This window comes from Cuculus canorus, chromosome 8, assembly GCF_017976375.1.
Source record: "Cuculus canorus isolate bCucCan1 chromosome 8, bCucCan1.pri, whole genome shotgun sequence".
Taxonomy (NCBI): Eukaryota; Metazoa; Chordata; class Aves; order Cuculiformes; family Cuculidae; genus Cuculus; species Cuculus canorus.
In genome coordinates this window covers 25,408,974-25,428,564 of record NC_071408.1, presented here as the reverse complement: position 1 = coordinate 25,428,564, position 19,591 = coordinate 25,408,974, and the positions used below count along the sequence as shown (strand labels likewise).

The 19,591-nt window shown below is 41.7% G+C and overlaps 1 protein-coding gene across 1 annotated transcript in view; it reads right to left on the bottom strand.

Moving 5' to 3' along the window:
* Positions 1-19,591, bottom strand: part of TRABD2B (TraB domain containing 2B) — a 297,563-nt gene that overhangs the window by 39,507 nt on the left and 238,465 nt on the right. The window contains exon 5 of the mRNA XM_009561919.2: positions 15,482-15,572. Coding sequence (XP_009560214.2) covers positions 15,482-15,572 — 91 coding nt within the window. The remainder of the gene's footprint in view (positions 1-15,481; positions 15,573-19,591) is intronic.

Sequence of the window (19,591 nt, the reverse complement as noted above, 5' to 3'; positions counted from 1 at the left end):
TCAGTTATTAATTGAAACCTATGAGACTAGACCTTGAAATACATCTTGAATATCTAGGAGGCATCTCAGGCCACAAGAAAGATTGGTTTTAATGAACACAGGCAAATCTCACTGACTAGTTAAACACAACAGGGCCTGGGTCTTCTCCCCATGAAACAAGTATACTTGCACTGACCACACAAAATATCTTTCCATCATTGCAATGGGTATTATTATTGTTATTATTTCTATTGGTACACTTAAGAACCCCGAAGTAATCTACATGCACACTAAAGAGCTCCAATCTCAGCAAGCTGACAAGCAAGGGGTATGAGACGATGACAGACAGAGCATCATGAGAATATAAAGACACAGCACTTCACTGTATAAACGTGAGAGCCTTTGCAATTCCCCTCCCTGAAGTCTGCTGCAGACCTTATTGCGAAGGAGTTTTGAAGGCTCATCTTCTCCAAGGAGTTACCAACAAAGCTCAAAATGCAAGGGGAAAAGGGTCTGAATAAAGGCAGCATTTCCCTACTTCTGCATCTAACCAGTCAAGCACTGGCCACCAGGAGTCATAGAGGTCTACTTAGGTCTCCTACTAACAGCCTCTACTGAGAAAATGGAGAGGACAGTGATAGTCTTAGGAGCAATTCTGGTTCTCATCATTTTCCAATGGAAGAAAGGAAGAGAAACGTTATGCATGACTACCAGGGGCTTTCTGCTGGCCCAGCAAAAGAATCCGGCCAACTGGCTTTCTTGACCAGAGGGATATCAACACCTTCAGATGCTCTTTGTGTAATCTCTGCAGATTTAATTTGACAAGGACAAATAATAAATAAGACTGGGGATTGGCAGTAGTTGAAACCTTCTCTAGCGATGCTTTGTGAACATGAATGACAAATGGCTCTTGTCACAAACTTCAACAGCCCCAACTTCTACATAAACTATGAAATTTATACACAAACATACACAAAACCAGCAACTGAGCCCAGCTCTCCTCCCTTGAAGAGAACACCAAATGGCAGTAAGTGAAACACCAGGAAAATGAAAGCCAGTTGTTCTGCTCCCCAGAGCACAGTAAGATGTTTAGGAAGCCTCCACCCTCCATTGTTCATGTGTGTTTTTTTAGTCTGTTTATGTATTTGTTTGTTTGCCTAGAATGCTTTATCTAAGTGTCAGTTGTTCGAGAGGGTATCACAGGCTCCTGTTGGTAGCACTGCCTAGCTCCTGAAAAGCATGTAATATCACAAGTCTAACAGGCGTCACAGACTCATTAAAACTATGCCTGGCATCTGGCAGGTGTTCTAGCAGTCACATTAGCTTCTTATCACTATGCAAAGCAGGAACTCTTTGACAGTGACCTAATTAGGACTTCTACTGATGTGGTGCTGTAATCCAGCTCAAACTACAGAAAGGCCAATATACCTTTGCTAGCAGAGGGGGTTTTAACATCAAGATCACCCATCTATTCCCAGAATAAGTTGGTACTTTAAAGTTTGAATTCTTTTTTAATGTATTTTTAAAACGAACTGCCCTTTCCATACATGAAGAGTGCACTCTCATACCAGCCTCATGGGATCAGGTCATCTTTGCAACATGGCCATGAACTGGAACATTGACTTCACTTTTGAAAAGTCTGGAGGAGCAAGGGTTCAACTTTTATGCTTGCAACCTTCATTCATCTTTTGCCATTGCTACTTAATCCACACTGAATACCATTCCTCCCTAGTTCTCCTAGAAGTGACTTAATCTTTTAATAATGGAGGACTCCTGTCTTTCTCATACCACTTCCATTGGAAGTGTTAGATTCACTGCACAAGTCAGGGGTGCTGCATTAGCCAAAACGGCCACAAGGCAACTCCGTTTTCTGTTACGCTGACTGCACATTAAAGCTTAATTTATGTTAGTATCAGACAGAAAGCCCTTGACTTTTTTTTCCTGCTGTTGCTACCCAGGCACCTCAGATTAATCCTGGATAGGTGATGTCTCTGCATCACAAGTTTGAGATTGATAGGCATGTAGTAGGCAACGTGAAGCCCAGAAATCTACCCTCACTGGAAGCAGCTCCACCGAGGAAACGTCTGTAAAAGAAAGTGCTGACAGGAGCAGGTGAGTCTCAGGCACTGGGAAGGAGACTCAGGTGATCTTTGCATCATGCTCTGCAGTGGCTGAGGTGTCTCTTGTATTTATTCAGAGCAGCAGAGTGCTGCCAGCACTTTCACAGCTCTCCTGGTCTCAGTGTGGCCCATCTATTCTGGTTTGAGCTAAAGCAAAATTGATTTTCTAACTTTGCAGCTAAGCCTTGTCTAAATAACTTCATTTTCTGAAAGTTAACTACATGTTTTCAGACAGCATCTGTCCCTAGAAGTGAACATGCTTACGACTTATGGTTATCACTGAGTAATAGGGCATTGGTATGCAGAAAAGCCACTGTTTATATTTACTTCTACAGAAGCAAGGACATCCTCAAGTCAAATGGGCAAAACCAGTCATACTTGCAGGGAGGGGCACACAGGACAGTTGACCCCCAAACTGACCAACATAGTATTCCATTCCATACATGTCACACTTACAATAAAATGGAGGTGTCAAGCTCTCTGCTTCGATGGCCAGCATCTAATATGGACCTCGTATGTCCTTTTGCACCCAGTCCTGGATCTATGTGCTCCTTAATTCAGTTCCTGAGTCTAGCTCCTGTCTGCCACTGAGTCCAGCCTGGGATCTTTGCCCTGTACCTGCTCTGTAACACCAGTGGTCATGTACAGTCATCAGAGGGGTCAATTTTATATATTTATATATTTTTATATATTTGTATATTTATATATTTATAATTATTATTATTATTTATTTAAAGCTGTTGTAGTTTCCAATGCACAAGTCTCTCTCTCATTCCTTTTTCCTGGCCAAGGGTGGGGAGGGAAAGTGTCAAACAAGACTGGGACCACAACTCCTTGCATTCAGCTGCCAAGCAAGTGGGGCCTGTGCCTAAACTGTGATACCATCAAATCCCAATAAAAGAGGAATCACCCAGTGGTTCACTGGTAAGTAGTTAATAACTAATGCTAAATTAGCTATGCAGTCATAGTTTCCCCCCCAGGAGTTAAAAAAACCCTCTTTATGCCCCAGTTTTCCATCTGTCCCTGGAGATAACTCCTTATCTCACACAAACATAGTGAGAAGAAATACAGCAAAGATGAAGAGATGTCGTGCTGGTGGGGTCATGTAAGCTTTTTGGACAGATAAGTGTGGACTAGATTGCAGAACTGACACCTCATGCTGTTGAAATGCTGTCCCATAAGATGTTTTGATTAAAACCACAGAACAATTCATCTGACCCATCTCTCTACAATGAGACTAAGAGCTTTGGGCTGCCCCACCAGGCCTGCCAACGTTTATTCTGAACAGAAGCACAGGCTATTTGAGCAATGCTCTTTTCCTAAGCAAATGACAACACCCTGCACACACACCAGTCTGCCCCTCTGTCTCTTCCTTTCCCCATTAATACTTAATTTGACCACCAGTCGTGACTGAATTATGCCAAGTAGTACAGAGATCAAAAAAGATTGTCCTTATTTATATGAAAATAAGCAGGGAGGAGACAAGCGTTATGAGGAAAGGCTCAAGTATGAGTTCAGCCCCTTCCTAGATACCAGAGTGCTACAATCAGAAAAGCCACTCAACGCCTTGATCTCATCAGGCCTCGTTTCCTGACTGACCAGGGGTTTCTTGGAGAGGCAGGGCAGGTAAAGAGGGAGGGAAGTGGGACAAGGCATCCCAACAGTGAAAGAAGAAGAAAATAAAATCAGTCTCCTACACCATCATCTCATTTAAAACACTTCTGGTTGCCTGTGCTTTCATTCTCTACCTTTCACTGATTTGAGTGGGAACTGCCAACCATACCGCAATGATTGCTACCAGTATGAATGCTTGAATACACAGAAATTGCCCTAAATTCAAGGCTGCATTTGCAAAACAACCTCCCTGTTAACTCTGCTTTCTTTCAAGTCAATGTCCTTTCTCCTTGAGGGGGATGTTTCTAAAATTGCCTCAGGGATTTAAAACCTCAGTGCCTGCTAAATGTCAATGGAAGCTGCACTTCCCAGTTTCATTTGTGACCTCTAATCTAATCTACATCTAAGTTTGATACACTAATTCAAAATTCTAATTCAACATCAGCATGCCTGTAGGGGAAGAAAGATACATTTGTCTTAAATGCAAAGCAAGGTTTGCTTTGACAAAATGGTGGCAAGAAGCCAATTCCTGCATCTATACATCCATTGACTATAGGTCAATGAGTGCAATGATGTGCTGCTCCCGTGAAGAGGTCTTCAGCCTGGGTGGCACTATGGAGGAAGGAAGGAGGCACCCACCAAGACCATGTGCCCAAACTAGAGTAAAAGGTGAGGACACAACAAAGTCCTTCAAATCTGCATCTGCCAGGGTGGGAAAAGTGTAGGAAGAGGCACCTACTGACCCAGACCAAACCACCAGTTTTACCCTGGTGTGAGACAGCCTTGATTCTCAGAACTGCTGATTTTAGAAATCCTTTTTTCTCTCTGAAGTTCATACAGGGACTTCTGGATCTTCCCTGTGCTGGAATATGATGCCTTGACTCCGTGGGTGTTAGGAATAATTCCTTCAAATGACTTAAAATGCAGGCAATGTTACAACCTAAATCCACTGCAGTAGCAGAGGTTTACTGGTCTCCTTGTCAAGAACCATGTGAGTTTATTTCAGCTAGTAATGTTTTCCTTCCCCTTCAGAAATCAGGAGAAGAGAATACCACAAAAGTATTTGAGATCCATGTGAACCTTGTTTAGCCACTGTGGATTGGGATTTACATTCCAGGGGTATAATGAACACAGAGACGCAAAGATGCAGGCACACAACGTTATTAAATCCTTGAAGATTATCCCAGTCTCACTCTATAACTTAGCCTTTTCTTAACGATGCTGGCATGTATATGAACTCCAGCCCTCAGCAAAGCTCAATGCCAACAGAAACCAGCAACTTTGCAGAGGCTGAGTAGCAGCCCAGTGTAGTCCTCTGTGTTAGAGCGCTGGACAGGCTGTATCATTTTTCTTCACTGGAGGGGGAAAGTGTTTATCTGGGAAGCGTTTCACATCAAGGACAATAGGGAACTGTTTAGCTTTCCACAAATAGGCTGGTATGCAACTTCCGAGCACTCTCCAAGGAGAACTTTGGAACACTGGCCACATCTTTCCATCAGGGATTTCATGTAAAGTAGCTAATGCCCCACATCCTTCATCCTGATTTATTACTGCTTCATCCTTGTTTCAAAGTGCTGTGCTCACTTCAAACACAACATGGGGCTCATCTCAGTGAATATGCACTTTGATCGCTGGGGATTTCAGATTTGTATCGGCCATTCAAACATAAACAGGGATGTGCTGTCTCAACAGAGGTATTTCTGTGGCTGCCTTTATTTTTGCAAGAGTAATTTTGAAATGTGAAGCTGGAGTCAGATGACAGGAGATTCAAATCTAGTGGCCAAACAGGGCACTAGATACCAGAGTGCTCAGAGACTGTCTATGACTTTGTTGCCCAGTTGCTGCAGGTTAGCAGGAACATTTTAGTATCCTTGACTTGACGCAGTCACCGGAGAACACCTTCAGCATGCTCTTGCCCACAAATAAGAGCACCAAATGAGGTCTCTAAACTGCCACCAGCAGAGCAACACTGCAGAGTTATGAACTGATCAGACAAACCATACAGCAGTAGGAAGAGGAAATTCTTTCAATTCTGCCCCTGTGGGACCAACTGTTTTCTCATTGAAGTCAATAAGAATTATGACCATGTTGGGTGCAAATTTAGGCTAATTTTTGGTGCTGATGAAAAATTCTGTTCTATGTGGGGCTACAGATGAGGCAGCCAGATGGGCATAGCCAGGTCCACAGTAGCCACAAGAGGGTAAATTCTCCAGGTGCTTCTCCTGACCAGCCGGAGTCTCAGAGTTATGTCACAGTGGCAAAGGACTTTCACAAGCAGAAAAACTACAATACACAAGCCCATCAGCCAGAACAAAAGGTCAAAGTGGAAGCCCAAACAGATATTTCGGTTTCTGTCACACACGCTCCATGCCCAATCTTTCTCTTTAAATTTGCATGTATTAACTCTGAAATTGGATTCCTCTAGCAGTCTATTTTTAGCAACCACATTTGCAGGAAATTGTCTTCATTGAGGATGTTCTTCCATCATATCAACTGACAACCACTGTGTCTACAGCCATATAGAGCATCTGATCTGTTTTTCTTCCCTCCTGTTTCTATTCACAGGTCCATTTTTCATTCTCCCTGGAATGTGGAGCATTTGGGAGTGTAGGTGGAAGGTCGAAGTCTTTCAACACCCATTAACAGAAATTTGTTTTATTAATTAACTTTGTAGGAAGAAAAAAAAAAAAGGGAGTGCTGAACCTCTGCTCTGAAATCATGAATCACCGCACAAGAGAAGACGTCCTCTGAGACAACAGAGGCTCCTTCACATAGAGTGACTGGGTTGCTTCCTTGGGAAGTCCTGAGTCATCAAACACAGCAATTTAATCCCCAGGAAATGGGAAACATATTGGCATGAAATTCACTTGCATGGAGCATGAGCTCCAGAGAAGGGTGAACCTCCAAAAGTTCTGGAGATCAGTTTAGCTTGTGGAAGGATTTTAAAACCTTAAAGCTTCTCTGAAGGATATCTGATCTGGAGCTGGATACAGTATTCCCTACACATGGTTTACTGCATGAATTAAACCCTTTACATACTTTACAGATTACATGAGAATTTATTTGAACTTATCATAAAAATGATTCAAAGATTATGTCATGAAAATGCACTCCAGTTTCTAAGTTATTTACTGTGACAAGTGTTCATATATTCACCATTTTTAATTTACTAGTCCTGTTGTAAGAACTTACCTTTTTTGCATTCCTGCTCCTACTACTAGCGGTTAACTAGGAGGAACAGTTGATACACGTGCTTCTCAAGTCTGACCCTTCACTAGGTTGTCCTAGGGGGACACTCACACAGTCACTTCAGACCCAAAGCTGGCTCATGGCCAGTATGAAGCCACCTGGCTTGGCTGAGACAACACGAGTTGTTAAAAGTGAGACTATTTTGTACTGAAATCAACAAGAAATGACACAGTATCACATTGCATATGTACACAAGAGTGACCTTCTACTTGTGAGGGCAATTCCAAAAGTTTCCAGTAACTTTCACAGCTTGTCACAACAAGATCTACCCACAAGGAGTCATGTGCCCACGCTGCCAATTACACAACGTTGCTTTGGAGGGCTACTAACCCCATTTAAAATGTGAAGAATGTCCCTATGAACAGCTAATTATCCATGAAAGATGGAAAATATACTTGTTCGTGTATTCCTACATAGAAAACTGTAACCCCTATCGTTTTCCTTAAAGGCAGTATTCTTGAAGGAATTTCAAGTAGAAGTATCAATGAAAAAAGTAATTGACTCCCTTTCTTCATGTTCCTTTTTTTAGGAACTCGTGAATGTTAAAGATTCATGAGCAAAGCAAAATTATTAGCAATTACACTTATACTGAATTAAGTTGCTCTACTGATTGCAGCACAATACACAACCAACTTGGTGAAGGTAAAGAAGTCAGATCTGGAAGCGGAAAAGCTATCTGTCCTAACGTGTGAGGTCTCTTTGTCTGACACTGTGATAGTGAAGGTAAAGGAAGCCTGCATTGCAAAGACAGAGTGACAGCGAACAGACCACAAACTTCCTTAGATAAACGACATCTTTCAAACCACACAATACCACTTGATACCTTTCTGCCTCTTGAGCTGTTACAAAGTGCAGCTGCACTTCAGCCCAGATTGATATCACTTGAGATGGAGGCCATCAATCCACAGGACAAGTGCAGGCTGAATACACAAACACAAAACTCGCACAACCTCACTGTTTCAATATAATGCTGGAGAGAGGGTAGGGTAATTCTTCCAAAGGTTTAAGTAGTTTAACGACAGTGTCTGACTTGAACATGGGGCCCAAGTCACAGAATCACAGAATGTCCTGGGTTGGAAGAGACCCAGAAGGATCATTGAATCCAACTCCTGTTCCTGCACAGGACAACCCCAACATTCACACCATGTGTCTGAGGGGATTGTCCAAATGCTTCTTGAATATTGTCAGGCTTGGCACCGTGACTGCGGCCCTGGGGAGACTGTTCCAGTGTTCCACCATTGTCTGAGTGAAGAACTTTTTCCTAATATCCAACCTAAACCTTCCCTAACACATCTTCCTGCCATTCACTCAGGTCCTATCACTGGTCGTCAGAGAGAAAAGATCAGGGCCTCCTCCTCTTCCTCTTCCCTTTGTGAGGAAGCTGTAGACCACTATGAGGAATCCCCTCAGTCTCTTCTTCTCCAGGCTAAAGTGATTTCACTCAGATCAAGTGACTTCAGCTGTTCCTCATATGGCTTCTCCTATAAACCCTTCACTAACTTTGTGGCCCTCCTCTGGACACTCTCCAGTAGCTTTATATTCTTTTTCTACTGTGGCGCCCAAAACTGCACAGAGCACTCAAGGTGGGACTACACCAGTGTGGAGTAGAGCTGGAAAACCATCTCCCTCGACCAGCTAGTAATCAGTCCTTCAAATAGGAGAGGAAATAATCTCATGTAACAATTAGTCACCTAAAAGTAGCCAGATACTGACTGTAAGGAAGTTGGGACAACACTCCAAGACACCCATGAGCAGTCTGCTGGAAAAGACAGTGTTTTTACATGGACTATAGGAAGCATCTGCCCAACTGTGTGAACATACTCTTAGTTTTCTGCCAATTCTCTCATAGCTCCTCACAACCACAGATAGGAGACAATCAGCCACAATCTCATGTTAACAATGACCTCTAGAAGCTACTGGCACTGATGGAAGCCTTGTTGCTGACTTCAATAAAGTTTGGATCAGCTTCATCTCTAGAAACTATATGCCAGAATTTTTATCTCATACTAAGAACCTCAGGGTGAAAAGATCTGCATTAGAATCGTTGGGAAGCACACAGAGGATGAAAAATCAGCTGCTCCTGTGGAAACAAGAACTCCAAAATTTGGAAACAAAGTAAGAATTAGCTCTGAACTTCTGAAGTCTCCAAGGCTCGGTAAGTTGGCTATTAGATAGTTTATGAAGCATGAGATATAGATCTGGTAAAACTGATGGGCTGCAGAGCAGCAAAAAAAATAGAAACCTTAGCTCAGCAATCAAGATGCCCTTGAGCAAAAAGAAGGAAAGCCAGGTTTCCCAGCGACCCTGTGCGCAAATTTCCAAGGAACAGAATGATATGGAATACGAAACTTTTTTTTTTTCCCAAAAGAAACCAGAAATTTTGCCAAGGATCAAACCTGATAAGAGAGAAAATTGTATGTCCCATGAGGAAAACTAGTCAAATGCAAATTCCTGAGAAGTTCTGATCCATATTCTTTCACCAATGCCATGAATTATCTTGCTCTTTTTTTTTTTTTTTAACACCATAATTTTAGAAGGTTTTCAGTGTTTAAAGGTGGCCTAAAGAACATGTGGATGCACTGGCCCTAAGTAATGTGCTGCTCAGGAAATGATAATTAAGTTTCTAGGGAAGAGAACTCAAGAGTTGACTTTTCTTCTCTACCACATCTTGGAGCTTTTCTTCTATTTCTTTCCCCTAACACTTACTTTAGCTGGCTCATACCCTATGCATTCTGGCTGTAAGGTAATTATAGACACAAATACAATTAAATAGCAAAGGAAGACATTTTAAAGGCATGTGGGGATCTCTTGACTACTTTTGTGACTAAATATTTTAAGCATTGAGTAGTTGTATTCTCCAATGTTAGATGAGGCAATAAATTTGCCAACGCACGCAGATGAGCCCCATTCAATCCCTATACACCTCTTACCGCAAATTATGCTGTCAGAGAAACCTCCCTAAATAATGGGTTCGCTTTTCTTCTGAGGGAAGGAAGCTAGTGAAGGGAGTATGATCATCAGGCTCAGAACAAGTGAAAGATCCAAAGGTTCACAATAGGATTAAGAAGAACTGCAGCATCCCAATGGAGAGATTATTCCACCCACAGAAAAAAAAAATAAACCCACAAAGTGTGCATTTTTCCCTGTTTCAGAAGAGATGAGATCTAGAGATGGGCTAACATCTCTGCAGCTCTTCTTTTTTTCTCAATTAACCCAGTTGTTCCCAATGAAAGTATCACAGCTCATTTTTTTTCCTTCCAATTCCCTTTTTCTAAATAAAATGTTACTTACTTCACGACAACTTTGACATTCTCCCAAACACACCCTGACCACTAACAGCTAAGCAGAGTGGAGCAACCTTGCCAAGCTGGCACCAGAAGTTACTTGGACATCCCAAGGAACATGGCAACTGCTAGGAGACTCCTGATGGCATCTGTAAGTTTCTGGGATGTAATCTACTGCATTGGCACTTTTACCAATTTGGGGCTGCAGAGTATGTTATGTCAAACATTAACCCATCTCTGCACATTACCTTTTGAAGGTTACGGATCCTAATGGAGTGAAAAGGCTGTATTATTGTGCGGACTGGGTGTGCTTCCATCGAGAAGCAAAGTGTGAATCGAGAAAGTGAATTGAGAAAGTGAAGCAAAGAAACTTCCACCATGAGACAACGCTGAGCAGGGGACGCAGAATCCAACCTGTAGGATGCTATAGGAAAAGGTGAAGGAGCAAGCTCTTTACTTCAGAAAGAAGAAAAGGAATAAACTACGGAAGCAAAGACATGTTGCTTCGACTGCACCAGGAAGTTCAAACGTAAGGAGGAAGGGTGATTAGTTTCCACAATAAACTCTCAGATGGGAAGAAATTAAAGCTTGTCCTGAATTGTCCCATTCTGAAAAAAAGGTAGCATTGAGCATACTATCGAAAAGAGTAGTCTGATAGAAATGAGCACAGCCTCATGTTTCTGTGGCTGAGAGAACGGTGTGCAGTACATCAGGGCTTAGCGTGTGGCAGAAGGTCAGAGCGGATTCCGAGAACCCAGTAACAATGGAGTCATCATGGACACAGGTGCTTCCGGGACTGATCTTGCAATTTGTCTGTTTTCAATTAAATGTGAAGCAGCTGTGGCCCTTTATCTAATCAAGTCACTGGAATCCATCTGAGGGGAAACTTTCTCCCATCTCCTTCTCTCTTCCTAACCCAAGCATGCAGTCCTGTTTTCTGAGGACAGAAAGGGGCACGGATGGCCAATTGGCTGAAGTCTCATTAAAAAAAAAAAAAGTTGCCTTTCTTATCTCAGGGCAAAGCAATGAGATGTGGATTCAGCTATTCATTTTCCAGGGTCTTTATCTGGGGACAAGGAGGACAGCCAGCAAAATGAGAAGCAAATACGAATGCTGTTGAAGGTTGTCAGGTGAACAAATTCAGGACACTTTCTCTCAAGCAACAAAATAGAGAAATGAAGCCAACAAGAGGATAAGTTCTGTATGGTTTATGGCATTGTTCTGCATGCTGAGTACAACAGCGCTTCTTCTACAGAAAGATATTGAGCTTTAAAGAAGGCATTTTGAATAGTAAACTTGTGGGTTTCTAGAAGAGTCTCAGGAAAATCCATACTGGGTAGCGAGGCAGATCAATGTGAGCCAGGAGATTTCAGAAATCCAGCCAGTGAGAGATCCCAAATAACTCCACACCAGCTAGATGTACTTTATATGAACTTCACCAGTTCATGATTCTGGAGCCATCAAACCCCTCTGTGTCTTGGCTCTCTCTCCTAGCCTGCCAAAATCTCACTTTCCTTCTCACCAGTACTTTAAGAAAGGGAGAACTTGGCTCAAACTTGTGCTTGTCACTAAACAACAGAAATGTGAGACTCCAGGTATTCATTTTGGTCGGCTTAAAGAGCAGCCATTTCACAACCCATGCTTAGCATTCTGGACAGAGGAAGCCAATAATCTTTTGGCTTCACGCAGCCTGTATGTAACTGAAAACATAAACATTTTTGGTCTTTGTCCTGTTTCACTCTTACCAAGGCTTTTCCGATACACAGGAACAGTACCAGTTCTTTTCTAAATGAGATTCTCTTGTCCTTTCTGAAACTGAAATGGACGGCAGAGCTTTAATGTCATATCGGACTACCCCACTTATTTGTGGTACCACTGCTTCATTATTATTGAACAATAAAGATCAGACCAGTAATAATTTCAATAATAATAACAATCATACTGTTCTAGGAATGGAGATATTAAAGAAAAAAATACTTTTTTTTTTTTTTTTACAAGGCAGCATTGGTAGTAAGCAGGACATAGCATGAATGTTCTGCTGAATTTAGTCTCATTGTTCCAATTAATAGGGCTTCTGACTTAACCTCAAAAAGACTGTCTTACAAATTACTAGCAAGAAATCACTGATATTCAGCCAAAACCACCCTCAGTTTCAACAGGATACACCTCTAAACATTTCTATGTGCCAGCTCAAATTGCTCCCCTTCGTCCTTCTGCACACAATCCACCCATAACAATCCTTTTTTGAATTCCCTTGGTCAAAGCATAAGCATGCAGCTGCTTCAGTTTTTTCCAACCCTTGCATTTTTCCCACGTGCTGTCCACCCCCTCCAATCTCTGCATTAGAGTTCAGCTGATCTTCTCTGAAAACTATCCGGTTTTTCACTTGTCAGTGCCAGAATGCAATGCTGTGGGCTCGACTCCCTTCTACAACTTTGGAAGTAAAGCAGAAATGTCTCTTGGGTTCGAACAGAGGAGAAAAATACCTCTTATTTCACGTATGGCTCCACAAGAATCAAGACAAAAACACCTGCATCTCTATAATCCATAAAACAATTTCTGCTTGGAAGCAGCAAAAAATTTGTTGTGCTTGTACTTGTTTATTCTGTATATACATGTAGTTAGTATAGCTGCAATCCCCAAACAATTCCTCTTCTGGGCCTAACTGTTTTCAAATGTTTATATCTCATCTTTTAAAAAAGAGAGAGGAGAGCCAAAAAAGAAGAGTATACAAAAATGCACGTTTCCTTGACTCTCAATTACAGCAACATAACCCCAGCATCACAAAAATGGAATGGCTGTGCTTTCTGAATATGCCAGTCAATTTTTGTTGTAACTCTGGAAATTGTAAAACACAAGCTATTATAAAAAAGAAGGACAAAATGGTTTGAAACAGCCTTCTCGTTTCTAAGGGGGATCCCCATGCATTTTTGATGTGTCCAGCCCCAGCTGCAGGACAATGGAAATAAAGTCGATGATGTGCAGGGCTTGGGAGTCTCTTTTTTCCTAAAGGCAGCAAGTTGTTTCCTGTGAATATACTTAAATCCACTTTATTTAAACATCATATAATATTCTACTGTTCCTGCACCTTGAGTAATACAACTTAGTGGCAACTCTGGATTTCTTTACCATGCCATTTACTTTTCCTCCTGTATTCTCATCTGAGATTGGCTGATCTGCCTGGATCATCAGACCATAGAAAAACACACAGAGCTTCTAATCCTTATAGAGTACAACCATATGCTTTCTCTCAATCCAGTACTCATGCACAACACTATAAACCTTTAATAAAGTTTTTTATATTCAATGGTCAGAACAGACCCTACTGGAATGAAGGTAGTAGTCCAGACAAAGGGACACACTTGCCCAATGCGCTAGTCTGGAGCTGGGAACAGAAGCTACTGAGTGTAGGATAATTCAGCTGAGGACATATGCATTGTTCTAGGCAGCAGTCCAAGTCCACTTGCTTTCAAATACATTTTCCCTGGGGACTGACAATTTTAAGGAAGACGTCATGAACAAGAGATGCTGCTGCCAAAGTAGAGGAATGCATACACAGTGATGCCCCATACTGCAAATAAGTCAACACTAAACAGTGGCTTCGTTTCAAGTTCCCTGCCCTACCACGTTATTTGAAGTCTGTGATGACGTGTACAGACATATCCCAAGACCATAAGGAACAAAGACTACTCTTCGAAATCTTTCACACTACTCTATCTTTCTTTCTTCTCAAGGCCAGTAAATTAATAGTTTCACAATTTCCAGTTGTAATAATTTTCACGGGAAGATGACACTTTCAACTAAATGAAAATAGCTAAGGAAAGTGCCTGGTTCCCTGAGAGAGAAGTTTCTTTGTAAGACACCTAGGAACGGTAGACCTCAGCATTGGTATAGTTTGCTTGGTTTTTATATTTTCCTGTATTTTTAGAGACAAACATTTTTGTTGATTTTAGCCAAAGTTTCCAGTTCCAGTCAGCTACAGTGTTTACTGCTCTTCCCTGTGCCATGTTGATTTTTCTCCCTCTGCCAAAGTTCTTCTTAAACCTTCTCTGAATAAACGCTCTTCCTTGTGTCCGATAGCTTTTTCTTCCTATTTTTGCAATTGTTACTTAAGGCTGAGCTTTTATTGCCCAACGTATTCCAAGAAGCATTTAGGATAAATGCTCTGTCAAACACACTTATGTACAGTTGAGCCATATTATAGTCTATATGAATCATTGCGGATGTTTCATAAACAAGGCTGGATCAGCCAGATTTTCCAACTATATTAAACATAGCTTTTTCAGACACGGTCTACTAGTCCTGCGATTAATCCTCCATACTGAAACTCACCTCCTATTTGGACGATGTCATGTCTGCCCACCAGGGACAGGAGCATGCTGCTAACACTTTCTCCTAATGAGGATAACAATCCTATGACAGAGCAATCTTGGCCAATTTTTATCTGCAGAATGGAGGGGAAAGGCGAATTTTGCAAAGCTGTATGGTCTCTCACCATCCCTCCCAGTTTTATTGTCTATGACATTTTTTGTCAGAGACTTACTCTAAATAGCCAGGAAAGAGAAAAGTCTAGGGGAAGAAGGAAGTGTTTCACCAGCTGAGGACAATTTGTGCCATATTTTAATCTTAAACCAATAAAAATTACCAAGAGCCTGGTAATCAATCCTTCTTTCCTGCTCGACTTGACCAGATAGATGGAGAAGCTCAGGAAACACTGAATTGCTTTTTACCCACCCACTACACTTTCCAGGGTCCACCTGCTACATTAAATATGATCCTTCAGGCACAACTGAAATTCTACCCGAAGAAGAACAGCCTGACAGAGAGGCCTGGAAAATGAAGCTGGTGCCAATCTACTGCCCTGCAACGCAGAAGCAACTAAAAACCCATGGACAGAAAACCACAAAACAGCTATAGGGGAAAAGGAGCTGAATGAGATATTTCTTGAAAACAGAAACAAACTGGGGCATTTCTGATCTGGTATAGTGAAGACGCTGTGATAGGAATAATGTCCTCAAGTGAAAATACCAGCCTCTGAGGCTCCATGTGTTTCCAAACTCACACAATGGATGCTTTACAATGCACTTTTTATCTGGAACTTGGGTGGGAAAGGGAGATTCCTCACCCTGTCACCCATTCTCTATACTAATGCAATAATCTTGCACAGTCACAGAAAAAGGGAGAGAAAAAAGAAAATGAGAGAAAGTGATTAATAATCTGTGGGCAGCTGCTTACTTTCCAATTGGTTGTCCAGGAGGGGTGTGCTCCACTTCAAATCCTGCTTGTCTCAGTACATCAATCACAGTGTTGTTACCCAGGAAGTGACCTAAAATACAGGTAGAAAATAGCACTGTCAATCAAACTGCTTCTCTCACTCACTTGAGTTTCTCCTGTTGGAATAACAGGTTTGGGAGGCAAGGGTACCAGAAGCTAGACGAGCTTCAAAAGGAAGAAAGATACGTTATGCAATCTGTTGTAATTCAGACTCAGCTATTCACCACGTAGCCCACTGCAGCCTGTGGCAATGGCCAGTGGAAGAGACAGCATACAGCCTGATAAGGTCTTTTTCCATCTTATTTACCCCACCACTCCCCTCACATGGCCAACGCACTGAGTGGATAAAAGAAAACCTATATGAACTGCTAGTCTCATCTTCCACTGTGGCCATTCTTAGTATGTGCACAGACTAAATAAACTTCTAACACAGATATCAGAATGACCCTGCAGTGGCAAAAAAAGAATACTACTAGGGCTTTGACTCATGAACTGGAAAAACTTACAACCCCAGATGTGCATGCTGCCCATCGTCGTGGATGGACACGTGCTTATGAAGAAGCTCTGAAGCTCAGTGCTTATCTGCCTAAAACAGCAGTGATTCAGGAATTGCTTCACCAACCACTCAGCCACCTGCACAGCAGGGTTGGGAGGAGCTGGGATGGTAACCTTATATCTCCCAAAAAAGATTTAGTTCTGTAAACCAGGGCTCTTTGCTAGAAGTGTAAAGGTCGCATTCCTATTCACAGAAGTAACAAAGAGCCCGATAAGTACTGCAGCAGGAACGGGCCTTGAAAGGGTTTACTTAAGGGAGTCCTATATACTTGAGGTCTGAACCAAATCCCACTGGAGTCAATGGGAGCCATCAAAGGGCTTTGAGCACAGACTCAATAATGCAGTGTAATCCCTCCAAAGCTTTCGACTTATTGTCAGAGTCCCACATTGTTTTCAGGATAGGCTAGATGTATGAAGTAAAGAGGCAAGAAGTCCACTAACGGGTTTATTAAAATCCATGTAGCCCAGTAACCTGTCTCCAACTGTGGCTGGTGGTGAATGTTAAAGGTATATAAATATATACATGAATGACACTGAGAAAGGACAGAACAATCCTCCTCCACTATGTCTATTAGCTTCCAGCTCTGCACGGCTGGCTGACCCCCATTTACACCCAGGTCATCGCATCTCACTACCATCTCTGAATAGACCGATTCACTACGAATGGGCTCAAGCCTCTGCCTCCATGTACTTTTTGCCCTGTGACATCTTGCAGCAGGGAGTTCCACCACGTGCCGTGTGTAAAAATGCACTCTGCTGGTTTGCTTCTGGTTGGAGAGTGCGTGTTCGCTTTAAGCACAGTATAAATATTTACAGGAGATGTTTGTAACTGCCTGGTTCCACAGCAGAGCCAAATGCTTTACACAGAAAGACAAGACAGGTAGGACATGCCTGAATCTCTCTATACGCATGCCGCTGTATAAGGAGCTGGTGTAACCATCAGCAGAGTCACCCCTAGGACGCTTCACCCGTACTGCATGAAGCCGCTATGAATTTGAGAGTAATTCAGTCCCTAGTACTCACTAAGCCTGCATGCCTCTGCTCATGCCGCCAACAAGGGCGCTAATTCACATCAGTTGTGGGAATGATATAGTCATATAGCTTTTAGTGCAACTTGCAAGTACTGGTAAGAGCTTTTAGCCAAAAGACATTTCTTTAAATGATTAAACATACATTTGCAGAGCCCTAGTGTGTTCCAGGATTCCTCCACTTCCTTTTAAGAAACTCAAAATTTGATTTCTCCCTGACTAACTTACTTATAACAAAAGCCAAAGGAGCAAAGAGCAGTCCCAAAAATGTGTTACACATCCTCAGAGATTCAAGAAATGAGACATTTGTGAGTGATTAACTGGATTTGATCATATCCTGGTTTTTTATGCAGGCCAAGGCAAACAAAGGTCTCCATTCTGTCACTGGCGAAGTGACACTGAGGAACCAAAGTCAAAGGTGTCAGAGACATTTCTGAATACATGGTACAACACTCTACTTTCCCTGAACTGGAGTCTTAAATGCCAGGAGATTTCTTAATGTAAACAATCATTCTGAATTCAGCAAATCTTTGACATCGTGACAGTACAAAAGAACTCAATTTCAAATGCTTTAAACCCAGGAAAAAAAGTAAATATGAAACAGCTCTGATTCCTCATCCAAAAAATGGCACGACTGTCAATAATGTCAGCTCCTCAGCAAAGCCCATGATTCCCTTGAAGTGATAGATGAAGACCAAATAGTGCTACCTCCTGGACTTCCCATGCCTGTCCATTGTGTGGAGACCACGATGAAAGCTGCTATCTCACTGGGCTGGTGATCTGCTATGCAGGATGGCAGAAAAATGTGAGGATTGGTGAGATGCGTGTTTCTACCCTGAGCTGTTGAGTCTTTTGCCACATCCTTTGCTCTGGGGAGCTCTGCTCCAGCAATCTGGGAATTTGTGCCAGATCTGAACTGCAATTACAGGGAACAGAGGAGGTTCCTACCAAGGTAAAACTCACCCATGCAGAGAATGAATGTCCCTGGGACCTCTTCTGAGACCAGGGACTGAATCTCTGTATCACAAATCCCTTACCCTCTGCTCCAAGCCTGAGGCTTATTCCTTTAATTTTGCCTCTCCTAACATGTCAGAGTATCAGCTTCTACTAAAAAAATCCCACCAAACTCCAAATCCCTGAATAAATGAAAATCTTCATTACGAAGTTTAGTGTGAACAGTTATTTAATTTTAGGCCCACAATTCAACAGATACTAAAATATTTTCAATGCCCCAGTTCAACCAAGTGAAAAGAAACAAAAACAACAAAAAAACCCCAAATAACAACAAACAAAACAAAACCCAAACTTTAAGTTGACCCTGTAAAGCTTTAACAACTGCTAGAGAATAGTATAAGTAGGTCTTCACAAAGCTTTATCTTTAGACTTTGTTTAGAATGTTCATGTTTGCATTAACCCATGTGCATCTGGGAAAATCACCATCTGTGTCACCATCAGCTCACCCTGTTAATACATCCTTTCCACTTGATTGTAAGGTTTCCATATGGATCAGTTCCGACTTCTACTTGTATTAACTTCTCTGCACAGTCAGAACTCACATATTGCTATTGGGTTTGTATCTATCTGTTTATCTTATGTCACAGTAACGCTGTTGCGGCCAACTTATTGTCTCATTATGCATACTACAAGAAACTTGGAGTCATGCTCTACCTCAGTGATGGAAAAATTGACAATATGCATGCTCAGACCAGCAGCCTTCCCACCCAACATCTTTCTAACTGTGATCCATAGTATTCCTTGGAAAGGAGCTCCTCAAGATCAGAGATACATGGAAGAAGAAGGTTTGAAGAAAAGGGTGGCATGTAAGAGGTCCAGTGCAAGTAGGTAAAGTGAAACACGTGTCATTGCTGTGCCTCCAGGGTTCAAGAATTCCTAGAAGAAATGTTCCTACTTGCCTTCTGCTGCTAAGTCCATCATAATTAAGCTTTCCAGTTTTAAAACACATAAAAATCTTCTATATGAGAAATTTCTTACTGAAAATTACTCTCCTTGGTCACATACAACTCAAGAGAAGCATTCACTTCTTAGACATTGACAACAATATAACACTTCTGGCACTTGTGGCATGTAATAAAAATCAATTTAATGTGTATATGAGAGACAATTAAGCTCAGCATCAGCGAAAAATACCAAACTCTTGCCTCTGGCTGCTCATATGTGCAAACAGAATATGTGATAATTGCTGGATGTTTTATAACATCAGTGGATTTAATTTTTATTTATAGATAGAAAAAAATTAACTTTATTATATATATACACTCGCGTGTGTAGGCTTCTGCTAAAAACTTTAAAAAAATTCTCTGCCTGGCCTGGACATTTTCATTAAAAAAAGAAAGTTAAGAAAGTATAGCTACTAAAAAGTTAGTGCATCTAGAGACATATCAGACAGATTAGAGAGACAGGGGAATGCTCTCACTTCTCTGCCACTATTTGCTCTTTGGTCTAATACTGAATAAACTAGTCCTGCAGT